Source organism: Strigops habroptila, chromosome 1 (genome assembly GCF_004027225.2).
Source record: "Strigops habroptila isolate Jane chromosome 1, bStrHab1.2.pri, whole genome shotgun sequence".
NCBI lineage: Eukaryota > Metazoa > Chordata > Aves > Psittaciformes > Psittacidae > Strigops > Strigops habroptila.
Genome location: NC_044277.2, coordinates 62093067 through 62111358, shown reverse-complemented (window position 1 = coordinate 62111358; position 18292 = coordinate 62093067). Strand labels below are relative to the sequence as shown.

Sequence of the window (18292 nt, the reverse complement as noted above, 5' to 3'; positions counted from 1 at the left end):
CTAGGCTTTCAGAGTGTTAAAATTTCCCTGCAAACTGGATGCAGTTTCAAGATTTATCTTTCCTCTACCACTAGAAAAAGTAGTTAAAAAGTTATATATATATTGTGAAGCCATCAATGGTTTACATTTCAATATTTTAGCTAACAATAAATGCTTTTACCATTCAACAGAACATAGTACAGAAACTTATGAACAGGCATGCAGCCCTGTGCAGCAACATACAGATACTGAGGTCCAAAGCATAACTGGCCACTGCTTCCAGCCAACAAGCCAGTTTGTCTAATTAGCTAAGTACAGCTAGGTGACCTTACAGTATTTGTTCAGCCTGGTAATTTAGACATCACTAAACCATATTTCAGTGTTCAGTGTTAACATAGCCTCAATAGCGTCTTAAATTTGTTGAAGCTGATGGGACTTGCACAATCTATTTTTAAAAAGAAATACATAAACATGCCTTTCTCACAGTAAGACACATGCCTATGGCTTATGCTCATATAACACTCGTTCTTAAGTCAGCAGCCTAGTTCCTCTCCCTCAAATTCCAATTATTCTGCTATATAATGTTAGAGGATATACAGAATGTAGAGACTAGAAAAAATGGGTAAGGTCAAGACAAGCAAAAATGGCCTAAAGCTCAAGTACAACCCAACTAAGTAGAGCAACAGATGTTTATTTTCCCAAAGAGTGATGTAACTGGTGACAAAGAGTTTCAATGACTGGATACAGTCTGAGCGAAAAATGAGCAAGACCTTTAAAACTTGATGCCAGTAATATTCCAGAACCAGCTACAGTGATTTTTAAGGTAAAGAAACTATCTGAAGCTGCTACACTGGTTTTGAAGGTAAAGAAGCTATCTTCAGCTAGCAATAGGTTTCTGGTTGTTATTGTTTGCTTACCAGGCCCTGTGAGGCCCCTAGAATGGTTAAAGTCCTGTGGGCATTTCCCTAATAGGGTGTCTCTGCTAAGAGACAAGACAAGGACTAGGGGCTACTATATCACCATCAGCTGCTAAAGGGGATTAAGCTGATGAAATTCAGCTAACTATACACCTTGTGGACTTCACAGTTGCAGTAAGCAAGAAAAGAAAGCACAGGTAACCTTCAAAACATTGACATATTCGTGTGTCTAAAATGTGTTGTGGCAAAATTAAACTCTCTTCCACACACCTGCCAAAGAAATTAAGTTTGTCTGACCCCTCCCTTTCAGGATCAACATCCTCACTCCACCAGATTACGCATTCCACAAACTTGTTGCAAATGAAGGTCATGAACACGACAGAATCAAGTGGTCCTATTCCAAAATGTAACTTTCATATTCATACCTCATCACTTCCTTGCAGCCTGTGCAAGCAGCCACAGACTCTAACATTTCTATGCATTTTCCAAACCAGAAGAGGAGAAAGGGCAGTAGGAGGACATGAATTCTGCTTAATTATTAAAAGACAGACCACCTCTTCTTGCTTTTAAGAATATTGCCTTTTGTGATATCTGATTTGAGTTTTATTCTACCTGCCACATTGCAGAACATGGAAGAGAGAAGCAGAGAGGAGAATCAAACAAAAACGTGCAATCCAGAATTTATAGTTTACATTTACAATGTAACATTGCATCAGAGATTTAGAAGTATCTGTTTGCAAGCAAACCCTATTAAGGGTTTTAGAATGAGGAGTTGCACTGAACACACTTCAGTATAATGACTGTTACACACATTATTGTACTCTTATATCAAAACAATTACATGCACCTTCCCAAAACTCTACATAAAAGCATTAAAGGCAAAATGATCCTCCAAACACAAAATTAACTTTTGCTCCCTTTTTGCCCAGGATTAAAATCATACAGATGGCTTTTAACACTGAAGAACTGTTAATTAAAGACATGTTCAGTGTTGTACAAAACATAAAAAGTATTCCCCAAAGCCTGAGATCATACAGTTCTAAAACAACGTGATACAGTACCAGGCAACTCATGCAATGCAAACAATTAGCACACTTTCGTTAGAGCATTGGTTATACAATAAACACTTGACATGTATCCTACTCTATGGTATTTAACCCATAGGCTGTATAGAAAGTCCTGTAATTAAGCATCAGCAGTGGTTATCATAAAGAGACACTTTGTTCCAAAGCCCTCTTTCTCTATAAAAATTTTCTACTTAGCTTTGATTCTGCCTATTTCTGCCTCTTATTGGCACAGGATGTTGAAAGGAACATAGCATCTAGAACATGCTATATTATTTCAAACACCTGCTCCTTTAAAATCACAGGCTTTTGGGTGGCAGATTACACATGCATCCATACTCATGACTCATACGCAATATAATATGTGTATATGTTTGTATACAGTCACACAGGCTCCATCCAGCTACAGATGGGAAAAGGAATAATCACCAAACACAAACGCTCAACAGGTTAGAGGGCCTGCTCTAAAAGACTGTTCAACCAGCCTCTATACTCCTCTTATGTTAATAACTGAACAGGGAATTAATAACAAATGTAGGGGTAAAAGACTCTCCCTAAAAGAAGGATAAAGTCAGACTTTATGTTACTGCATATACTGCTAGCCACATAATCAAGATGCAGAGCTGGCTGTGTTAGGAGAACACACACATAAAGTACTGTCCTGAATTCGATGATGCTGCTAAGTGCAGCCATGAAGTTCAGTGAATAACACCAATTGCTCAATTTACTTCTGGCATGAAGTTCTACTTTCAACAGTGCCTGGTAAACAGCTAAAAATATTACTCTGATGCATTCTTCTTCTGCTAGGCAATAATTTTTTTTGGTCCTGTCCCGGCAAAAGTAAGGTCTGTGTCATATCCTGTCAGAACACGACAAAGCAGAAAAGCCAAATGCTGGTATTACAGCTGCAAGGATTATGCAGTTTTCTTTCTCGTGTAAAAATAACACACAGCATTTTTATTTTGTTGCTGCATACCACTAAAAGAATAGTGATTTCCTTATCTGGTTCTAATGGCTGTTTTGTGGTATATTTGACAAGATACACCAGCACACAGAAGTACTTGTTCCTTTGTGTTTTCAAAATGCACCTTTTGGCTGTGAAATTAACAAATACACACTACACAGTGACTAGACTTCATTAACTGTAATAAATGATCTGTAAAATAAGTTTATCAAATTTCCCACAAAAGCAATTCCAAAAATAATGATTTGCAGGCAAAATATTTCAGCCCAAAGCACTTCTCTAGAAATTCCCCGAAACAGGAGTCCTGAAGAACTCTTCTGGTCATATCACTTACTAACTATTTTATTTCATGCAGAAGTACCAATCAAAAGCAATGGGTAATAAAAAGTAAGAAAAATCAGCCATATTTTCAGGACTACATTTATTCTAGAAATACATAACATAACTCTCCCTCTCCTCTGCACCAGTGTGATGGGGAGGAGAACTGGAAAAGAGTAAAACCCACAGCACTGCACTAGCTACTAGGAAGAAAATCAACTCTATCCCAGATGAAAGCAGGACGAGATCAGAGCAGGAAGTCAAAACCAAAATGCTTCAATTCTGAAGTAATCCAAACACATGTACAATAAAAACATTTACCTGCTATTAGCTTTTGGAGGGTACTCTTATCTCCATTAACGGCAGCAGCATGCACTTCAGATGCTAACGAGGAACCACTGAAGAGGCAGTTTGCTGAAATGTTCATACTCTTTCAAGGTATTACCATAGGTCAGATCTGCGTCACCAGCATTTTTTATAGGAATTCAGTCCTAAAAAAAAACAAAACAGAAAAATAGATATTTTTTTTTTTTCCTGTATGCGTGACTATTTTAATTGCCCTTTTTGGGGGATTTTTGACAGTTCTGTTCTAACCCTTTTGGGACAGAAAGAAAACTCCACTAGTTATTCAAGATGTGGGCAAAACATGGGCTTATGCAGTGGTATAAAGGCATTCTTTCTCATTTCTTTCCTAAATCATGTCTACCACTGAAGTTGCCTTCCTAGCCTCTTCTGAAACAGAACTGCTACCCTTGCTGAACTACCACTGCCTCGAGACCTTCATAATGATCACCAGCTCAGGGCCCCACACTACTTCAAAAATGAAAACTTGTTGATTTTCTCTAAAAGTATCAAACACTTAAACTTCTACTTTCAACTCTTACCACACTTCATATTTGGAACGGAAAACAAACTGAGGTAAGCAAACAATAATTTTATACACTAGAAAAACAAACAAAAAAAAGCAGTATCACTGAGGCTGTCTATTTGATTCTGGGAATGTTTCATTTAATCTTCTATTCCATGTTAATTTAAATATACTCCTTTTGTCCTATCCCACATTTACATTATAGTACACTTGGAAAACAGCAAGAGGAAGCTGTTTTGTTTCAATTGTTATTGTCAACCATCTTTGGTTTATCTGTTCTATAAATCTCATATATTGCTACACAGCATCTGTTGTTATTAAGATAACTGCAGATGCAGACATAGCAACACTGGGGGAAAACATTATTAAAATACCAAAAAAAAAAAAAAACCACTTTTACGTAAAATAAAGTGAAAGTTTCTACAGCAGATATTTAAGCATCAAGTAATAAAGGTAAAGGCCTTTACCTGCAAACAACAACAACAAAATCAAATACAACCTAATACTTTAATACAATTGTAGACTCTTCTTCATAAACTCCAAACTTCCTTAGCTGATAAGAAAATCAATCAGGATGCTTCATGGTTAATCTAATCAGTTACTCAATGAACATATGCACAATCATGGTATCAGTTCATACCACATCCCTGGATGAACTTCTGCATGAAACACTCAAGTACAACTCAGACATTGTCTAAAGTATACCACATGATAACTGCGGACAAAGCTTTTAACACACTAGTATCTAAATTGCTGCTTCTCCATCTTGCCCTCAGATAGCCAAGTGCACCCTATGACACTTCTTCCAATGGCTAACCATACCACTGAACACTCCTTCCCTGAATTCTGTCAGGTTGAGCTTTCATAAGCCATGAAAGCGGGTTCACCATCTCCTACGAAACCCAAGACCTTACCTTCCAACCTCTCTCTCCTACACAAACTAGTAACGGTGTGACTAGAAAGGCATGAGATGCTAGTTTCCTTCAGTAAAAATACTAGAACTCCTCACTACCGGAAGGTTTCCTTGTGTTCACAGATCTCCCTCTGCTGTCTATCAGTTACTTCAGAACCAGGAGCAAGTATGGTATTGCCTAACTTTATCACTCCTCAAATAACATGTGTTATGGAAACATGCAATGGCTCACTACACTTTCACAAAGCAAGCAGTTTCCCCAAACCCAACTTTTGTTCCAGATACCCCTATAAAATTATTTCAGAAATCACCCTAGTCACCCAACAAACAACTTGCCAACACCAAGCATGTATGGCATTTGTACCTGTCTGAAGTGACCAGTTATTAGAGCACCACAGATACTTGATTCTACACCAGCACTGGTGCACTCCATGCTGGCACAGAAGCATGAGGGCAAGCTCCTCACATAACTTTATGAAAGTATTTTTGCCTCTTTAACAGTTCTGGAACCATTTCTGGTCATCTGAAACCTAGGGAACAATGCAATCCTACCCCATCGCTCTCCTCCTCTTCATGAGCCTCGGAATAATATGAAAATGATGACATTCAACATCTCTTGGAAGTCACGAATGCCTCCATCCTTAGCGAGTTTGGTGAACCTCTCTATGTTTCAGAAAAGCCATCCAACATTTTTTGACACACTTGTTTTACCACATAAGTAGGTGATCCTTCCCATAATCTGAAGTGTGCCATTAATGGATTCATGGCTTTGTTGACTTCCAGAAGCAGAGGACAGAAAGGAGTTCAAAGAGTCTAATGCGACAAGAGGTTAACAACGTTTCCATTTTTAGAGCCACATAAGACAGGCTAACAGTGTCATCATACACCATGACAAATTACAGAACAGCTCAACTTGACTTGGTGCTTAAGAAAGCCAAAGAAAGCGCAGGTGCAGATGTGACAATGGAGGGTGGACAGAGCTTATGCAAGCCCAGCAAGTCCAAATACACTTTAAGACATAAAGCATGAAAGTTTTAATCTCAGTGTAACAGCCCTTCAAACATTCCAAGTGCTACTTACAATCATTGTTTTCTTTTAAGGAGAATAAAGAATATCCACGCCATTCAAAATACTTGCATCATTCTCTGCTTCCCAAGTATCCTCTGCTCCTCCAACAAAACCGCCTTTTTGACTTTTTAGGACATATAACTGAGATGTTTCATTCAAAGCTAAACTTTTCCTCCCAACCTAGCAGTATGGTTTATACTTTCTGTTACCTTCTCTACATTATACTGCATAAAAGCAGATTAGCCATTTCTGATTCAGGCAAATCTGGAGAAACTGAAAGGGACGACATGAAACTGAGTGTCAGTTACAAGCAGTTGTGGTTCCTCCCCGTACTTAACCATTACTTTTTTCTGCTCAGTTATTCCTACAGCTATAGAAATTTGCTTGCTATATAAACGAAACTACAATACTCAACCGCAGCAAGAACAAGAGTAAAGAAAGAGAAGGAAAAAGGTTGCAGAGATAGATCATGTGCTACATAGTTTAAGTGCATTTGGTATGCAGGAGTACAGCTTGTCTTTAACTTGCCTTCACCTTTTCCTCAAAAGCCTCCTCTGGGTACAGGAAATATATCAGGACTCTACATTATTGAGCGGAATTTTTCACTTACTTGAATTTTGAGATACTGGTTTTATTCCCTAAAGTTATCACTGATATCCTTTGCTACATTTTTTTTACATTTTACCCTTCCACAAACAAACTAGAATATAAAACATCCAGGGGCAGCAGCATAAAATTCAGCAAATACTGAAAAACTTTGTAAAGCACCAGATGCATGCCAATTACATCAACAATTACATAAAACTGATTGCTTACAGAAGAGAATTAATAACAAAAGATGTTCCTAATTTCCAGATGAAAACAAGAGCCACACCTGCATAAAGTGTCAGTAATCACATCATGAAAGAAGCAACCAATTGCCTCTATAGCAATTGTCAGGACAGTATCATAACTCCATTGAAAGAGCTAATTCTGCAGCAGGGACATTCTGAAATATTATGAGGCACTCTAAAAGTAAAATATGTAACTTTCCTCAGATACTTCTCTCATGCATACAACAAGAAGATGAACTCGTATCTGGAAGACTTCTTAAATAAAGATCCTCATTAACAAAAAATGAGGCATTTATTCATAAAGGATGAAAAACAGCAATAAAAATCAATAACTAGAAGATCTGCTTATAAAAAAGTTACATAATAGACATTATCTGTAATATGCTTTGAATTACTGGAATCCATTAAACAATTCACTTTATCTTCTTTAAGCTAACATGTAGAAGATTAGCCTTGTCAAGTTACCTCCATTACTTTGCATTACACAGATAATCAGAATTACAACATTTTTCTACTCAGCAGAGCTCGAGGTTGTTAAATTTAAACAAGATCACTCTATAAAATCTTACTGATACAGTTTCCAAGTAAAGAATGACTGCTATGAAAAAAAATCAAAGTATTTTTCAACTGTGAGCTAATTCAGAAGATAGAATATCATTCTACAGATTGAAGAGCACAGGTTCTTAAAGTAGGCATAAACAGACCTAATAAAAGTTAAGGTCAAAATTCATACTATAAAAAATTTACACGATTTGTGTATACATATGAAACTGACAGGCCAAATGATTTTGCAGGGTCACACATGAAGTCTGAGCCTGTCAGGCTTTCCCTGGCATCAAATTGAGCTTGACTTGCAAAAAGATGATGTGAAGGACTTTCTTTTAAATGGCGTTACACCCCATTTCACTCCTTACACTTGTGTACATACTGGAAACACAAAGAACTCAGTGTAGCTTTCCACTATCTTTTTGAGACAGCTCTGAAAGTTCTCAAAGCACATATACGCTCTGTAAGGTCCGAAGTTTTATTGGAAGAGGAAGCACTGAATTTTAGGTGTTCTTTCTTTTCAGTACTTAGAACTGAGGAAGTGACAAAAAGCACAAATCTGTCGAAGCGTCGAAGAATAAAAAATGAATGATGACGTTCCGTTTTAACCCTCTTTTGAAGCTTGAACCTCCCTCTCTCCCCCCCAGCCGCTCTGCCCTCTCACTCAGGCTACGCTCCCCGCCTTACAGACAGAAAGCAGCTTTCCCAACTCCTCGTCCTCCCCACGGCCAAAGCCGTTCTCCCCAGCCCCGTCGGCTGACGGGCCGAGGCGGGACCCAAAGACGCCAAACGAAATGCGGACAACTTTCCAAACCCGCCCGGGCCCCACCGCCTCAGCAACAGGGCTGCCGCTCGCTTCCCGCCACCGCTGGGGGCTGGCAGGGACACCCCCTTCTTCCTCCCGCCCGGGCGCCCGGGACCGGCAACAAGCCCCAGCACCCGACCGAGAGCGGAAGAGTCTGCGGTGCCACAAGACACTCCGGCCACCAAGGAGGAAAGGGTTAACCCTGCCTCGCCCAGGCAATGGAAGAACCACCGCCTCCCTCCCCCTGCCCTCCCAGGCGGGCCCCGTAACTCACCTCGACCCCACCCGCCTCCTCATCACGCCGCCACCGGGCCCCACCCCTCGGCGGCCGGGCGGGGCCGGGGCTGGGGCGCGGGCGGCCCCGGTGTGTTCTGGGATCGCTCCGTGCCCTCCCTTCCCCTCCCGGGCGGTGGGAGCGGGCCCGGCGGTGGGCGGCTGGAACTACGCTTCCCGGCGTGCCCCGTGGAGCGCGGGAACCCGGAAGTGAGCGGCGGAGGCGGGCAGCGCGGGGCCCCGCGGTGGAACTTGGCCGGGTGTTTCCTGGCGACGGGGGAAGTGAGGAGCCGCCGCGGAGAGTGGGAGCCGCGTTTCTCCCCCTCCCGGTCGCCCGATCTACCATGAGACCCGCCATCTTCCCGCTCCTGCCTGACCCTGGCTGCCTCCTCCTCCTCCTGGTGAGCTAACCGGCACCCCGCAGCACGTCCCTTCGGCGCTGCTCTCCCGCCCGGACCGACACGGTTCTGCCGGTGGGAGCATCGGCCTGGGCTGGCCGGCCTGCGGGTGGCCGGTGGACCTTGGGGCTCTTCCCGCCCGGCCGCCAGCTTCCCCCGCTCGCCCCGCTGGTGCGCGCCGGGAACGCGTCTTGGGCCGGGTGGCGGCCTTCGCCTCGCTGGGGGACGGGGCCGCTCCGCCGGCACCTGCTCGGCGGGGAGCGGGGGGGATGGGGGAGGCGAGGGGCGGTTGCGGGAGCGGTCCCGGTTGGCGGAGCGCGGTGTTGTGGCCGAGGCTGATAGGCTGCGGACCCGGAACGGGCCGGCGGCGGGGTGGGGCCGGGCCTGGGCTCGGCGCTCTGTGGGCCGAGGCTCGGGAGCCACTGCGGGCCCGGGGCATTGGCCTGGCGGGCGGTGCGGTCTCGCCTCGGTGGTTCCGTGGAGGAGGCCGGTGTTGTGCTTCCCCTCTTCGGGAGCCGCGGCTGCCGGGAGGGCACTGCCTGGACGAAGCACGCTTGTCGCCCGTGTTTCAGTGCTGCTGCCCTTAAATGGAGGGGAGCGGGCTCCCGTGCCCGAGCGAGGAGGGGGCTGCCTGTGCGCCCTTCCCGGGAGCACGCCTGCGGTGAGGTAACCCCACCTCAGCCCGGCGGCAGGAGCTGGGAGAAGTTCCCGAGCTGTCTTGCACAGCCGTCACGTTTATCTTTAGTTGTCAGACTACAGCGCTACAGCTTTTTTTTAGGCTGGCGTTACATGCATGACCTGAGCCACCTTCCGGCTTCGCACATACACAAATGCAATCACTGATGTATGTGTTTCGTGGAGATAAGTGGTCTGTGTTGCACTTCTTTTTTTTCTTGTTAAACAGGCAGATGTAGTGATTCATACTTTTTCAGAGTTGTATTGGGACAGATTTTCAGCATTTCATAGCTTAAGTGACTTGCAGAGCTAAAGGGGTCTTGTGTGAATAAATTTAATGGGATTTGGGCTAAAGATACTAGTGCATTTAATCAATCTATTTTAAATATTTGGAAGAATAAAATTGCTGAGAAAATGAAGAAATAATTGGAGGTAAAGGTAGATAGAGCTTTGGGAATCCAAAGGGAAGTACATAATAATATAGCTACTAATGAATGAAATAGTTAGAAATGTGAGAAGTACTTAGTAAACAGAACAAGTACTTGTTATCCCTTTAAAATGTGCAGTTCTACCTGGATAAGCTCTGGTTAAATTACTACAAACTTTCTGTAGTTTTAAGGTAAGTAAATATACGTGATTGGTAAGGTTTGAAAAAACACAAGATTATATGTAGATGACTACTTATAGTGTGTTAGCTCACTAACTAAAGACTAAAGTGAAGAACCTACTTTTTTCCAGTCAGATCTGTGCATTAAAACACCATTGCTGATGTGCTAGGCTGGCTTTCACCTAGTACAGACGCCAACGAAGAAAACCAAGGAGCATGTACTCTTTTAAAATGCCATTTAAATGGACAAGTACAAGTTTGAAAACGAGGATGTGAGTTAATGAAAGCGTTTTTCTTTCTTCATGGTACAGTTGATCAATGCAAATCTAATATGCGTCAGTTAGTTCTATATTTGCCAACTGAAAAATAGGAAATGGCTAACATCTGAAACTTTCCCCATGTTTTAGTTGCTGTTTCTTTGTGTGTGGGTTGTTTAAACCTGTTTCTAATGGGATTAAAAAGAACCATATATATATAAAACATCAAGAATACAGATCAGAGTTGTTTGTTTGTTTGAGGTTTTTTAATACAGTGATGCATAATGTTATCTGTGTAATTCTTAAGCATTGTATCAGATGTGGCCCTGTGGTGTAAGGCGCCTAGTTACATACTTGGATCAAACCAATGATCAAACCTTTTAGTAGATTTGTTAAGAGTTTTAGAAAAGTTGTCTTGAGCAGACTGAGAGGGGATCCTTTTTCTTTAAAACGGCTGAAAACCTCTTTTACAGAGTATGGTGTTTGTTTTCTTGGGGCATTCAGATAATCTGGTGACGTGTACCAGATTAGCTTTAAAATTCTGGTAACTTTGTTTTTCTTATTACCAACAACCATGAATACTTAAGAGCAGCAATGTAACCTTGATCTAGTTGGTAAGGTTTAGGAGGTTCTGCTCTTCATCCAAAGAATGTGCCATCTAGCAGAGCCTCTTTGAGCATCGCAGTTGGCATATTTTGTGGATAAGTGAGCTTATTAGTGTTACTTTGGTGGTTCCTAAAACAGAATACAATGATATGTAGGTGTGAAAACAGCTTACTAAGGTGGTCTTGCTTGGTAATAGCAATGAAGTTAAAAGAAATTATTTTTGTCTTCAGACTTTTGGATGAATATATTTCTTTTCTAGATGGGGAATTAAAGTGCTGCAAAAGGAAGAAAAGATACAACATTATACCAAAATAAGTTCTTTCGTCTAAAGAAGTTTGACAGTAGGAGTTGGCTAAAATTTTGGAGGGCTTTGGATTTTGCTTTAATACTTTTCTGTCTGGTCTCACCGAGGGTTGGAGATTGCAGCACAAAGTATTACAGGGATACCTAGCAGTCCCAGCGCAACCTTTTTCCCTTCCAACTTTTCAACCTCCTGTGCTAGCATTGTACTGGACTTCTGAAAGATGAAAAGGGGCTGGAGAGAGGATGAGGGAAGCACAGGCTGGCATGATCCCTGCCTCTGCAACACTGGAGCTGAGTGGAGGCTGTAGAGGATTGTGTACAGCTGATTGCAAGACTGAAGTTAGAGCTATGTGATAATGTTGTGTGTCGCCTTGTAGATTAAGATGTTTCAGCCCTGTTGGTATATTGCTTAATACTGGGTAGGACAGATCTTTAAGATGAATCCAAGACAGTAGAATAAATGCTGACGGGACAGTGGATCATCACATTCTCCTCTAAGGCAAGGTGTGGTTCTTTGGCTTTGCTCTAACTAACCAGTCGTTCTGTATGTTTGCCTCTACTTGCAGGTGTGTATATTTTGCCTATAGAGGAAATTCCAGAACAAGACACTCTGTTGCACGTGCTACTTCTGCATATGCTTGAAAGGCATTTTGAAAGACATTTTTCCTAGTGCTCAGTACTTCACTGGGAGGCTCATGTGCAGTGTCCTTAAGCAATAGATGAGTCTAGAGGAACCATCAACTGCTAGTGAAGGAAATGAAGGGGGAAGTTCTCTGTGGGTGTTTTGTTCTTCTTTTTTTTCCACTCTTTTTTTTTTTTTCCCCTCAAACGACTGTAAAAGGAATTCCCAATTCTTGCAGTTTGAGCTGTGGAGGTTTATTAGGTTTCAAAAAGCCACTACTATACCTTTATAGCTTGTTTGGAAAGGTGTTGTGGACACACTGAGAACACCTATTTCTTAATATATTTGGCAACACCTTTGGAAGAGCGTAATTGTCCTCTTGTATTCTGACAATGTGAAATGTTGGAGTGTTTTCTGAGTCTTAAAGCTTAACTAGTCATCTAATAAAGCAGTAGCTTCTCTTTGCTTGGGGTTATTACTGAAGCCTGGTGTATGTTCCATTTATGATTTAGTAGCCCCACTGTCAATGTATGCTTTTCCCTGTAATGCAGTTTACCATTGGCAAGATAATATTTAGTGTTACAGTTGGTCTTGTACTGTGTTTAATACTTTTAGTGAAGCTTTCAAAATACTACTTACATACTGATGCAGTTGCAGCTGTTAGGAGTAGTAACTTAGAAGAGGCAGTAGTCAATAAACTTTTGAATTCCCTATTAAACTTTTCATTGGAAAAAATACTGTAGGGTAATATTTCCATTTCTTTTTTTACTACCACTGCCTGTCATATCTTGTTAATATGACACCAAGTACCCAAATAGTGAAAGTACAATGAAATAAAGTTGTGTTTTATCTTAATGTTTAACGCTGTAGTTAGTAGTAAGTTGACTAGTAGAGAAATTGAACTCTCTGTATTTTATGTATAGAGCATATTTCTGTGCATTTGCCTCTCTGTGTGTATGTATTAACACGTTTTATAGTCTGGAATCCTGCTCAAAAATTAATAATCTGCATTTGAGCATTAGTCAAAGATTGTAGTTATAGGCAAATTTTAGGCCACTGAGCTTTATACAATGAAAGAGTTTGCGTCCGAGAATAGCATAGCAGTTCAGAGTTGTCCGTCATCTTCCATGACCTCTAAAGAGTGAAACAGGAGTTAACTGAGGGTCTTTCTCTAGGTTTGTGGGGTGAGGAGTAGGGGAAGCTTAGACTGTTGTTATGAAGAATTGCATTCTTGCTGTGCCATGTGTTGGGCAAGTTTCCTGTTTGAAGTGCTCAGGAGGGAAGAGAAGAGAAACTGAACTGATTCTTCAAACAGAAGACTTGGACAATGCTGGAAAATGTGAGTTATTGACAGTAGGATGTCAGAAATCCTGTTGCTGGCAGCTGAAGAACTCTGTGGTGACACACTCCTTGACTTTTCTTTTGATAGACTTGCTGTTCTCCTCCATAATCTGTTTTTGGCTTTTTTGGAAGGACAGCTTGCTTGTGCAAAAGGCTGGTCCTTATGCTGCTATCTTGGGAAAGCAGAACTACCACTGGTGGTTCTTATACATGCCCAACAGTTAACCCTTGTGTTTTAATCACACTTATTTCTTTTGAAAGACTTAAGGATTATATGCTAATATTCAGGAGGAGCAGTTGTTCCCCTTGCAGGCTCTTGTGTAATCCTCACTTGTATAGTTTCCAGATACGTCCTTTGCTTGAAAGGACGGAGTTCTCACACGAAAAGCAAGTATACAAATACGCTTGTATACTCTGGTAAATTTTATACCAGAGCTACTTCAAAAGCTCTTCAAGAGAGTCTAGAGATATATTCAAGTAATAGGTTTTCAATAATGGCGTGGTTTTGGGTGCATTAGCAGTATCTCTCCTCCCCGCCATCCCATTTGAGAGAGTTCTCTAGTGAGTTAGAGGAGGAACCATAGTAACATTTGGGAATGTAACCAAAAGCAGTATAGGGTGTAGATGTCAGAACCTAAAGAATGTTTTCTGCCAGAACTCTAAACTGGAGACAGCTCCTCTGGGAAAGTAGAGTAGAGCAGATGCATTGTAGAGGATTAGGAAGGGAACCGAGATCAAATTTCCTTCTGAGAGTTTTCTTTGCACTTCTTTCCTCTCCAATAGATCTTCGTTCATGAGAAGTATGCAAACCATTGCTAGAAACATACGTAATACTCTTTTTCAAAACTGTTACATTGTATGAGCAGCTGACATTACTAACTTTTAAAAATGTTCATAACCAAGATTTTAGAAGTTTGACTAACTTTTTTCTTTAATTTACTGGCTTTCAAGTATTTAGTTTTACCTTTTTTTGGGCTGTTCTAATTTCATCCTGCCTGCTCAAGCAATGTTTCTGTAGTCTTACCAAGTATTTATGTGTTTATTTTCTAACCTCTACCTTCTGTGTACTTTTTTTGGTAAGAACTCATTCAGAACTTCTGTGTTAAACCATGTAGGTGTTCTGCCATGCCTGCTTCCCGCACAATGGAGTGCAGGGGTTTGTGCCTTGACAAGGTTGTCCTTGAAGATCAACAGGTGCTCATGGGCCCTTTTGGTTTTCAGAGCTATGGTCTATGAGTGGGCTGAATTAAGACCTGAATGTCTTCAGTTTTTGTCACTTTTGTTCAGGGTTCTGCAAGGTATGGTTTTCTGTTAAAAAATAAGTATTGTATAGATTGTAGATGGGAGTTAGTGTGAGCCCAAATCATTGGTGACCTGTATCTGAAAGTTAAATCAGCAGTGGTGAGGAAATGAAACACTGGCAGTCCCAATGGCTTGTTTACTGGAAGTTGTAAGTTACCACATTTTATGTGTTGGAGTCTCCCAATTGCTTCACTTTGGGGTCAAAATTAAGGATATGCTAACCCACAGGGAGATTTTGGGTATATGGTTTGCTGCATTCAGTTTCAAGGGCAGGTACTTCTCTATGGCATCGATTTCTTAAATCACTGAAACTTTGTATCCTGAATGGTGTTCATGAAACAGGAACCTGAGCAGTAGGTAAAGCCCTAGAAACAATAAAAAATGACCTGGTTCTTTGGCATTACTTCTTGCAGCCAGCGTGTCTCCTGTCTTGGCTGGCATCAGTGATTATTGGCTCTGTGTGTTTCATTGAGGTGCATCCAAAAAGAAAAACAGTCTGTAAGGATTTCAGGGGTTTTGGTTTTGGTGGTGGTTTGTTGTTGGTTTTTTTTTTGGGGGGGGGGTTTTTTTTTTTTTAATAGATTTGTGAAAAGTGGAGAGAAGAAAAGCAATCTAATCTCTGTTGGAAGATAATTGGCAGTAAAGCTTACGTTTGTCTCCAAGTGGATTCGTGTGGCAATTGGGCATAAACATGGAGAGAACTTGTTCATTAGGAACTCTGCAAGGAAGTATTTTGAGAGGCAGAGAATAGGTGCCTGTTCCAATGGTCTCGAAAAAGAAAACAACAGCTGTGATAGTGTTTTGCTGTTTCCCATAGCTGTCGTGATTATGAAGTGATGATATAATTAACTTTCTCAAAAGCTTCACAAAGGGAAAGCTTTTCAGTGATGTATCTACATTTGTAATCCCAAGACGAGCTTTTTGGTCCTTTAGTTGCTGTCTATCACTTCTGTCTCTTATAGCTTACTGAAATTCTCTTTCATAAATCTTGCTGGAAACATTCAGTCCCTAAATTCGTTGTCAGTCATAAAAATTATGAATTTTCATAGATGTGTGTATGAAAATACTATTTATTTTTTTTTTCTTCTTTTCCCTCTTGAGTCAATTCACTTGGGATTTTGGACAGAATGACTGAAAGACAAATAGATTGCTTCACAAAGGTAATTAAGACAGTCTGTGGTGCAGGGGGTGAACAGTTAGAGGCTCTTTCCTACTAATGATCTGTTAATTAGTGAAGGGAGCTCAGAGTTTGTGGCCCTCTCAGGAATTACCTTTGAATGTCATTTCAAGCTGCTTTGGTTAAGAATGTATAATTGCAGGGGGGAGAGGCTTTTTTATTTTTCCTTAGTATTTTTTCTGTCAACGTAGGACAGCAGACTTTGCTAAACAGTGCAAATATGTACATATAATTAGTGTAGCATAGCTAGCAAACGTTAGTTTAAAATAAGCAATTACATATCTGTGATACCTTGCTGAGGATTTTGGATGCAGTAGTAATCTGTGTTGAGAACAGTAAGCTGGTTAACTGCAGAGACAGTGTGTCTGATACTTGCTACCAGTACAAGCACTGCACCATGTGAGTGTCTTCGTATTATTTTTAGGACCAGTCTTGAGTACTTGAATATTTTTGTGGGAGTCAGCCTGAAGCTGGTTAATAGTCCTTGTGGGAGGTAAAGCAGCATTGGGTATCTCTGTATCATGTTCTTTTGTGCATTTCAAAATATCTGTGGCATGTGTCCTGCCCTCTGCATTATTTACTCTTCTGCTGTCCAGAGTTATCCAGGATAAATTGACTGCATATATGCAGGCCTTTAGCAGCTGTTTAGGGCAGAAAGAAAATAGCTTTTATGCAGTCTGAAATTAGCAGCTCATTCTTCAAGCTACATGCCGCTGTGGTCCCAAAGGTGAATTTTTCTCTTCAGTTCAGGCAGCATTGCTTTAATCAATGTTTTTCTGTAGAGGATAGCCAATGGATTAATTGTAAAATGTATTATTCGTCCCGTTGAAATTCAATTAGAATGCAGCTGTGGATTCATCTTTCCAAATAAGCAGCACTAGAAATATCTTATCCCCTACCTTCTAATATGTCATTTTAAGGTAGCAAATAATAAATACTAAACTAAAAATCAAGGCAAAGCATTTGTTAGAGACAAGCTAATGGATTGCCAGTGAGCTTTAATATGTATGATTGGTAGTCTGCATGTGTAGAATGGACGTTTGTAGAGTGTGCATCACGAATTTGCCTGGAATGAAGAAAGTAACATAAATTTAGATGGTGTTTTAAATGGATTTATTCTAAAGGTCAGAGTTCTTATGTTAAGGAAATAGGAAGCTGAGACAATAAAACCCCGCTGTATTTTAGAAAGTTTATAATTTTGAAATCCTAAGGTGTTCTTCCTCATTTTGATTCCTCAGAAAAAGAGGGAGGAGTAGCAGCAGAGGACTGAATCTCAAATGGCTTTAATGTATGGACAAGCACTGTATATGCTACAGGCGACTGTGTCACAAAGTACTGTAATGGTTTTCAGATAGTTGCACAGAACAACCTCCTGCTGGAATATTAGGAGGTAATCTGAGGAAATGTGGCATCCTAATCGTGATAAAGGAAGAAAAAAATTATCTGTAGCACAAGAAGGGTCTTGATACTAAGTATTACTGCTAATAGCTCTAGTATGAAGTTAATAAATGGGGGTGGTTGCATGTGTATTCATGCGTGGGTTAGCTCTGGCTGAGATTGCAGTGTGTAGCTTGTAGAGATTAAGAAATTGTTGAGATTGTAGGGTGTTTAACTATGTAATGCTGGAACTGTAAGACAGTAAGAATTTAACCTGAACTGCTAATGGTTATCCGTACATTTGCCACTCTGTCCTGGGAGTGTCCCTCCGTTGTTTAGTTCTAATCGTCCTTGCCTTCAGCATCAAATAGGATGAGCCAAATCAAGCTGGCTGTGCTTCTGTGTTTTCAAACTGCTTTTGTTATTTGGAAGTACAAACAGGCAATTGAAACACTGTTACCAAAGACAGGTTTGTCCACGTATATTCCCTTATGTTGTCTTTAGAGTGGCAGTTAAACCAGTATGTTTTGCTTCCCTTTGGGTGGACTGTGTGAGGAGAATGATCCTAGCTGTGGTTTTCACTTAAGTATTTTGTTTGTCCAGTTATCACTTTTACTGCCTTTTTCTTTTTTAACCCAATGCCTCAGCTGCGTAGTTCAAAGCAGCATGGATCTTGCACTTCTGGAGTTACAAGATTGTGGTATTTCGTCTATAAATGCTGATAAGAATGTGAAATGCAGATTTCTCACAGTACTGCACTTTCATTGTGCCACCTGCCTCCTATTTTATCTAAATTGATTCTTGGGTATTTCTATCATGGAGGGCCAGTTTGTAAGTGTTTATGATAGCCTTTATATTAGCATTTGAGCAGTTGACTTCAGAAATTCATACCTATTTTTAACGCAGGTTTCAGCCTGAAAGATGAAATGGAACAGGCTTGTCCCACCTCGCTTGATACTGCAAAGAGATAGATAACTTGATATTTTGGAGCAGAAGAGTGAAAATACATTCAGTATTGCAAATAGATTACATGGTTAATAAAAAAGTAAGCAGCTAAAAGTCAGTAGGTGTTGAAGTTG

General features: G+C 40.9%; 2 protein-coding genes across 5 annotated transcripts in view; one reads left to right on the top strand and one right to left on the bottom strand.

Annotated features, from left to right (window-relative positions):
• INVS (inversin) overlaps positions 1-8731 on the bottom strand; it is an 84277-nt gene extending 75546 nt beyond the window's left edge. The window contains exons 1-2 of one of the 3 annotated variants that reach the window (XM_030509829.1): positions 8550-8731; positions 3564-3733 (exon numbers count right to left, since the gene is read on the bottom strand). Coding sequence is in view for 1 of the 3 variants with exons in the window: in XM_030509812.1 (XP_030365672.1) it covers positions 3564-3669 (106 nt within the window). In the remaining 2 variants the exon portion in view is untranslated. Of the gene's footprint in view, positions 1-3563; positions 3734-8549 lie in introns of those variants that run through there. The other 2 variants (XM_030509812.1, XM_030509821.1) reach the window with 2 other exon arrangements.
• ERP44 (endoplasmic reticulum protein 44) overlaps positions 8534-18292 on the top strand; it is a 49480-nt gene continuing 39721 nt past the window's right edge. Inside the window, exon 1 of one of the 2 annotated variants that reach the window (XM_030509880.1) lies at positions 8534-8949. In XM_030509880.1, coding sequence (XP_030365740.1) covers positions 8893-8949 — 57 coding nt within the window. In that variant the 5' untranslated portion in view covers positions 8534-8892. Of the gene's footprint in view, positions 8950-15771; positions 15820-18292 lie in introns of those variants that run through there. The other variant, XM_030509890.1, reaches the window with a different exon arrangement.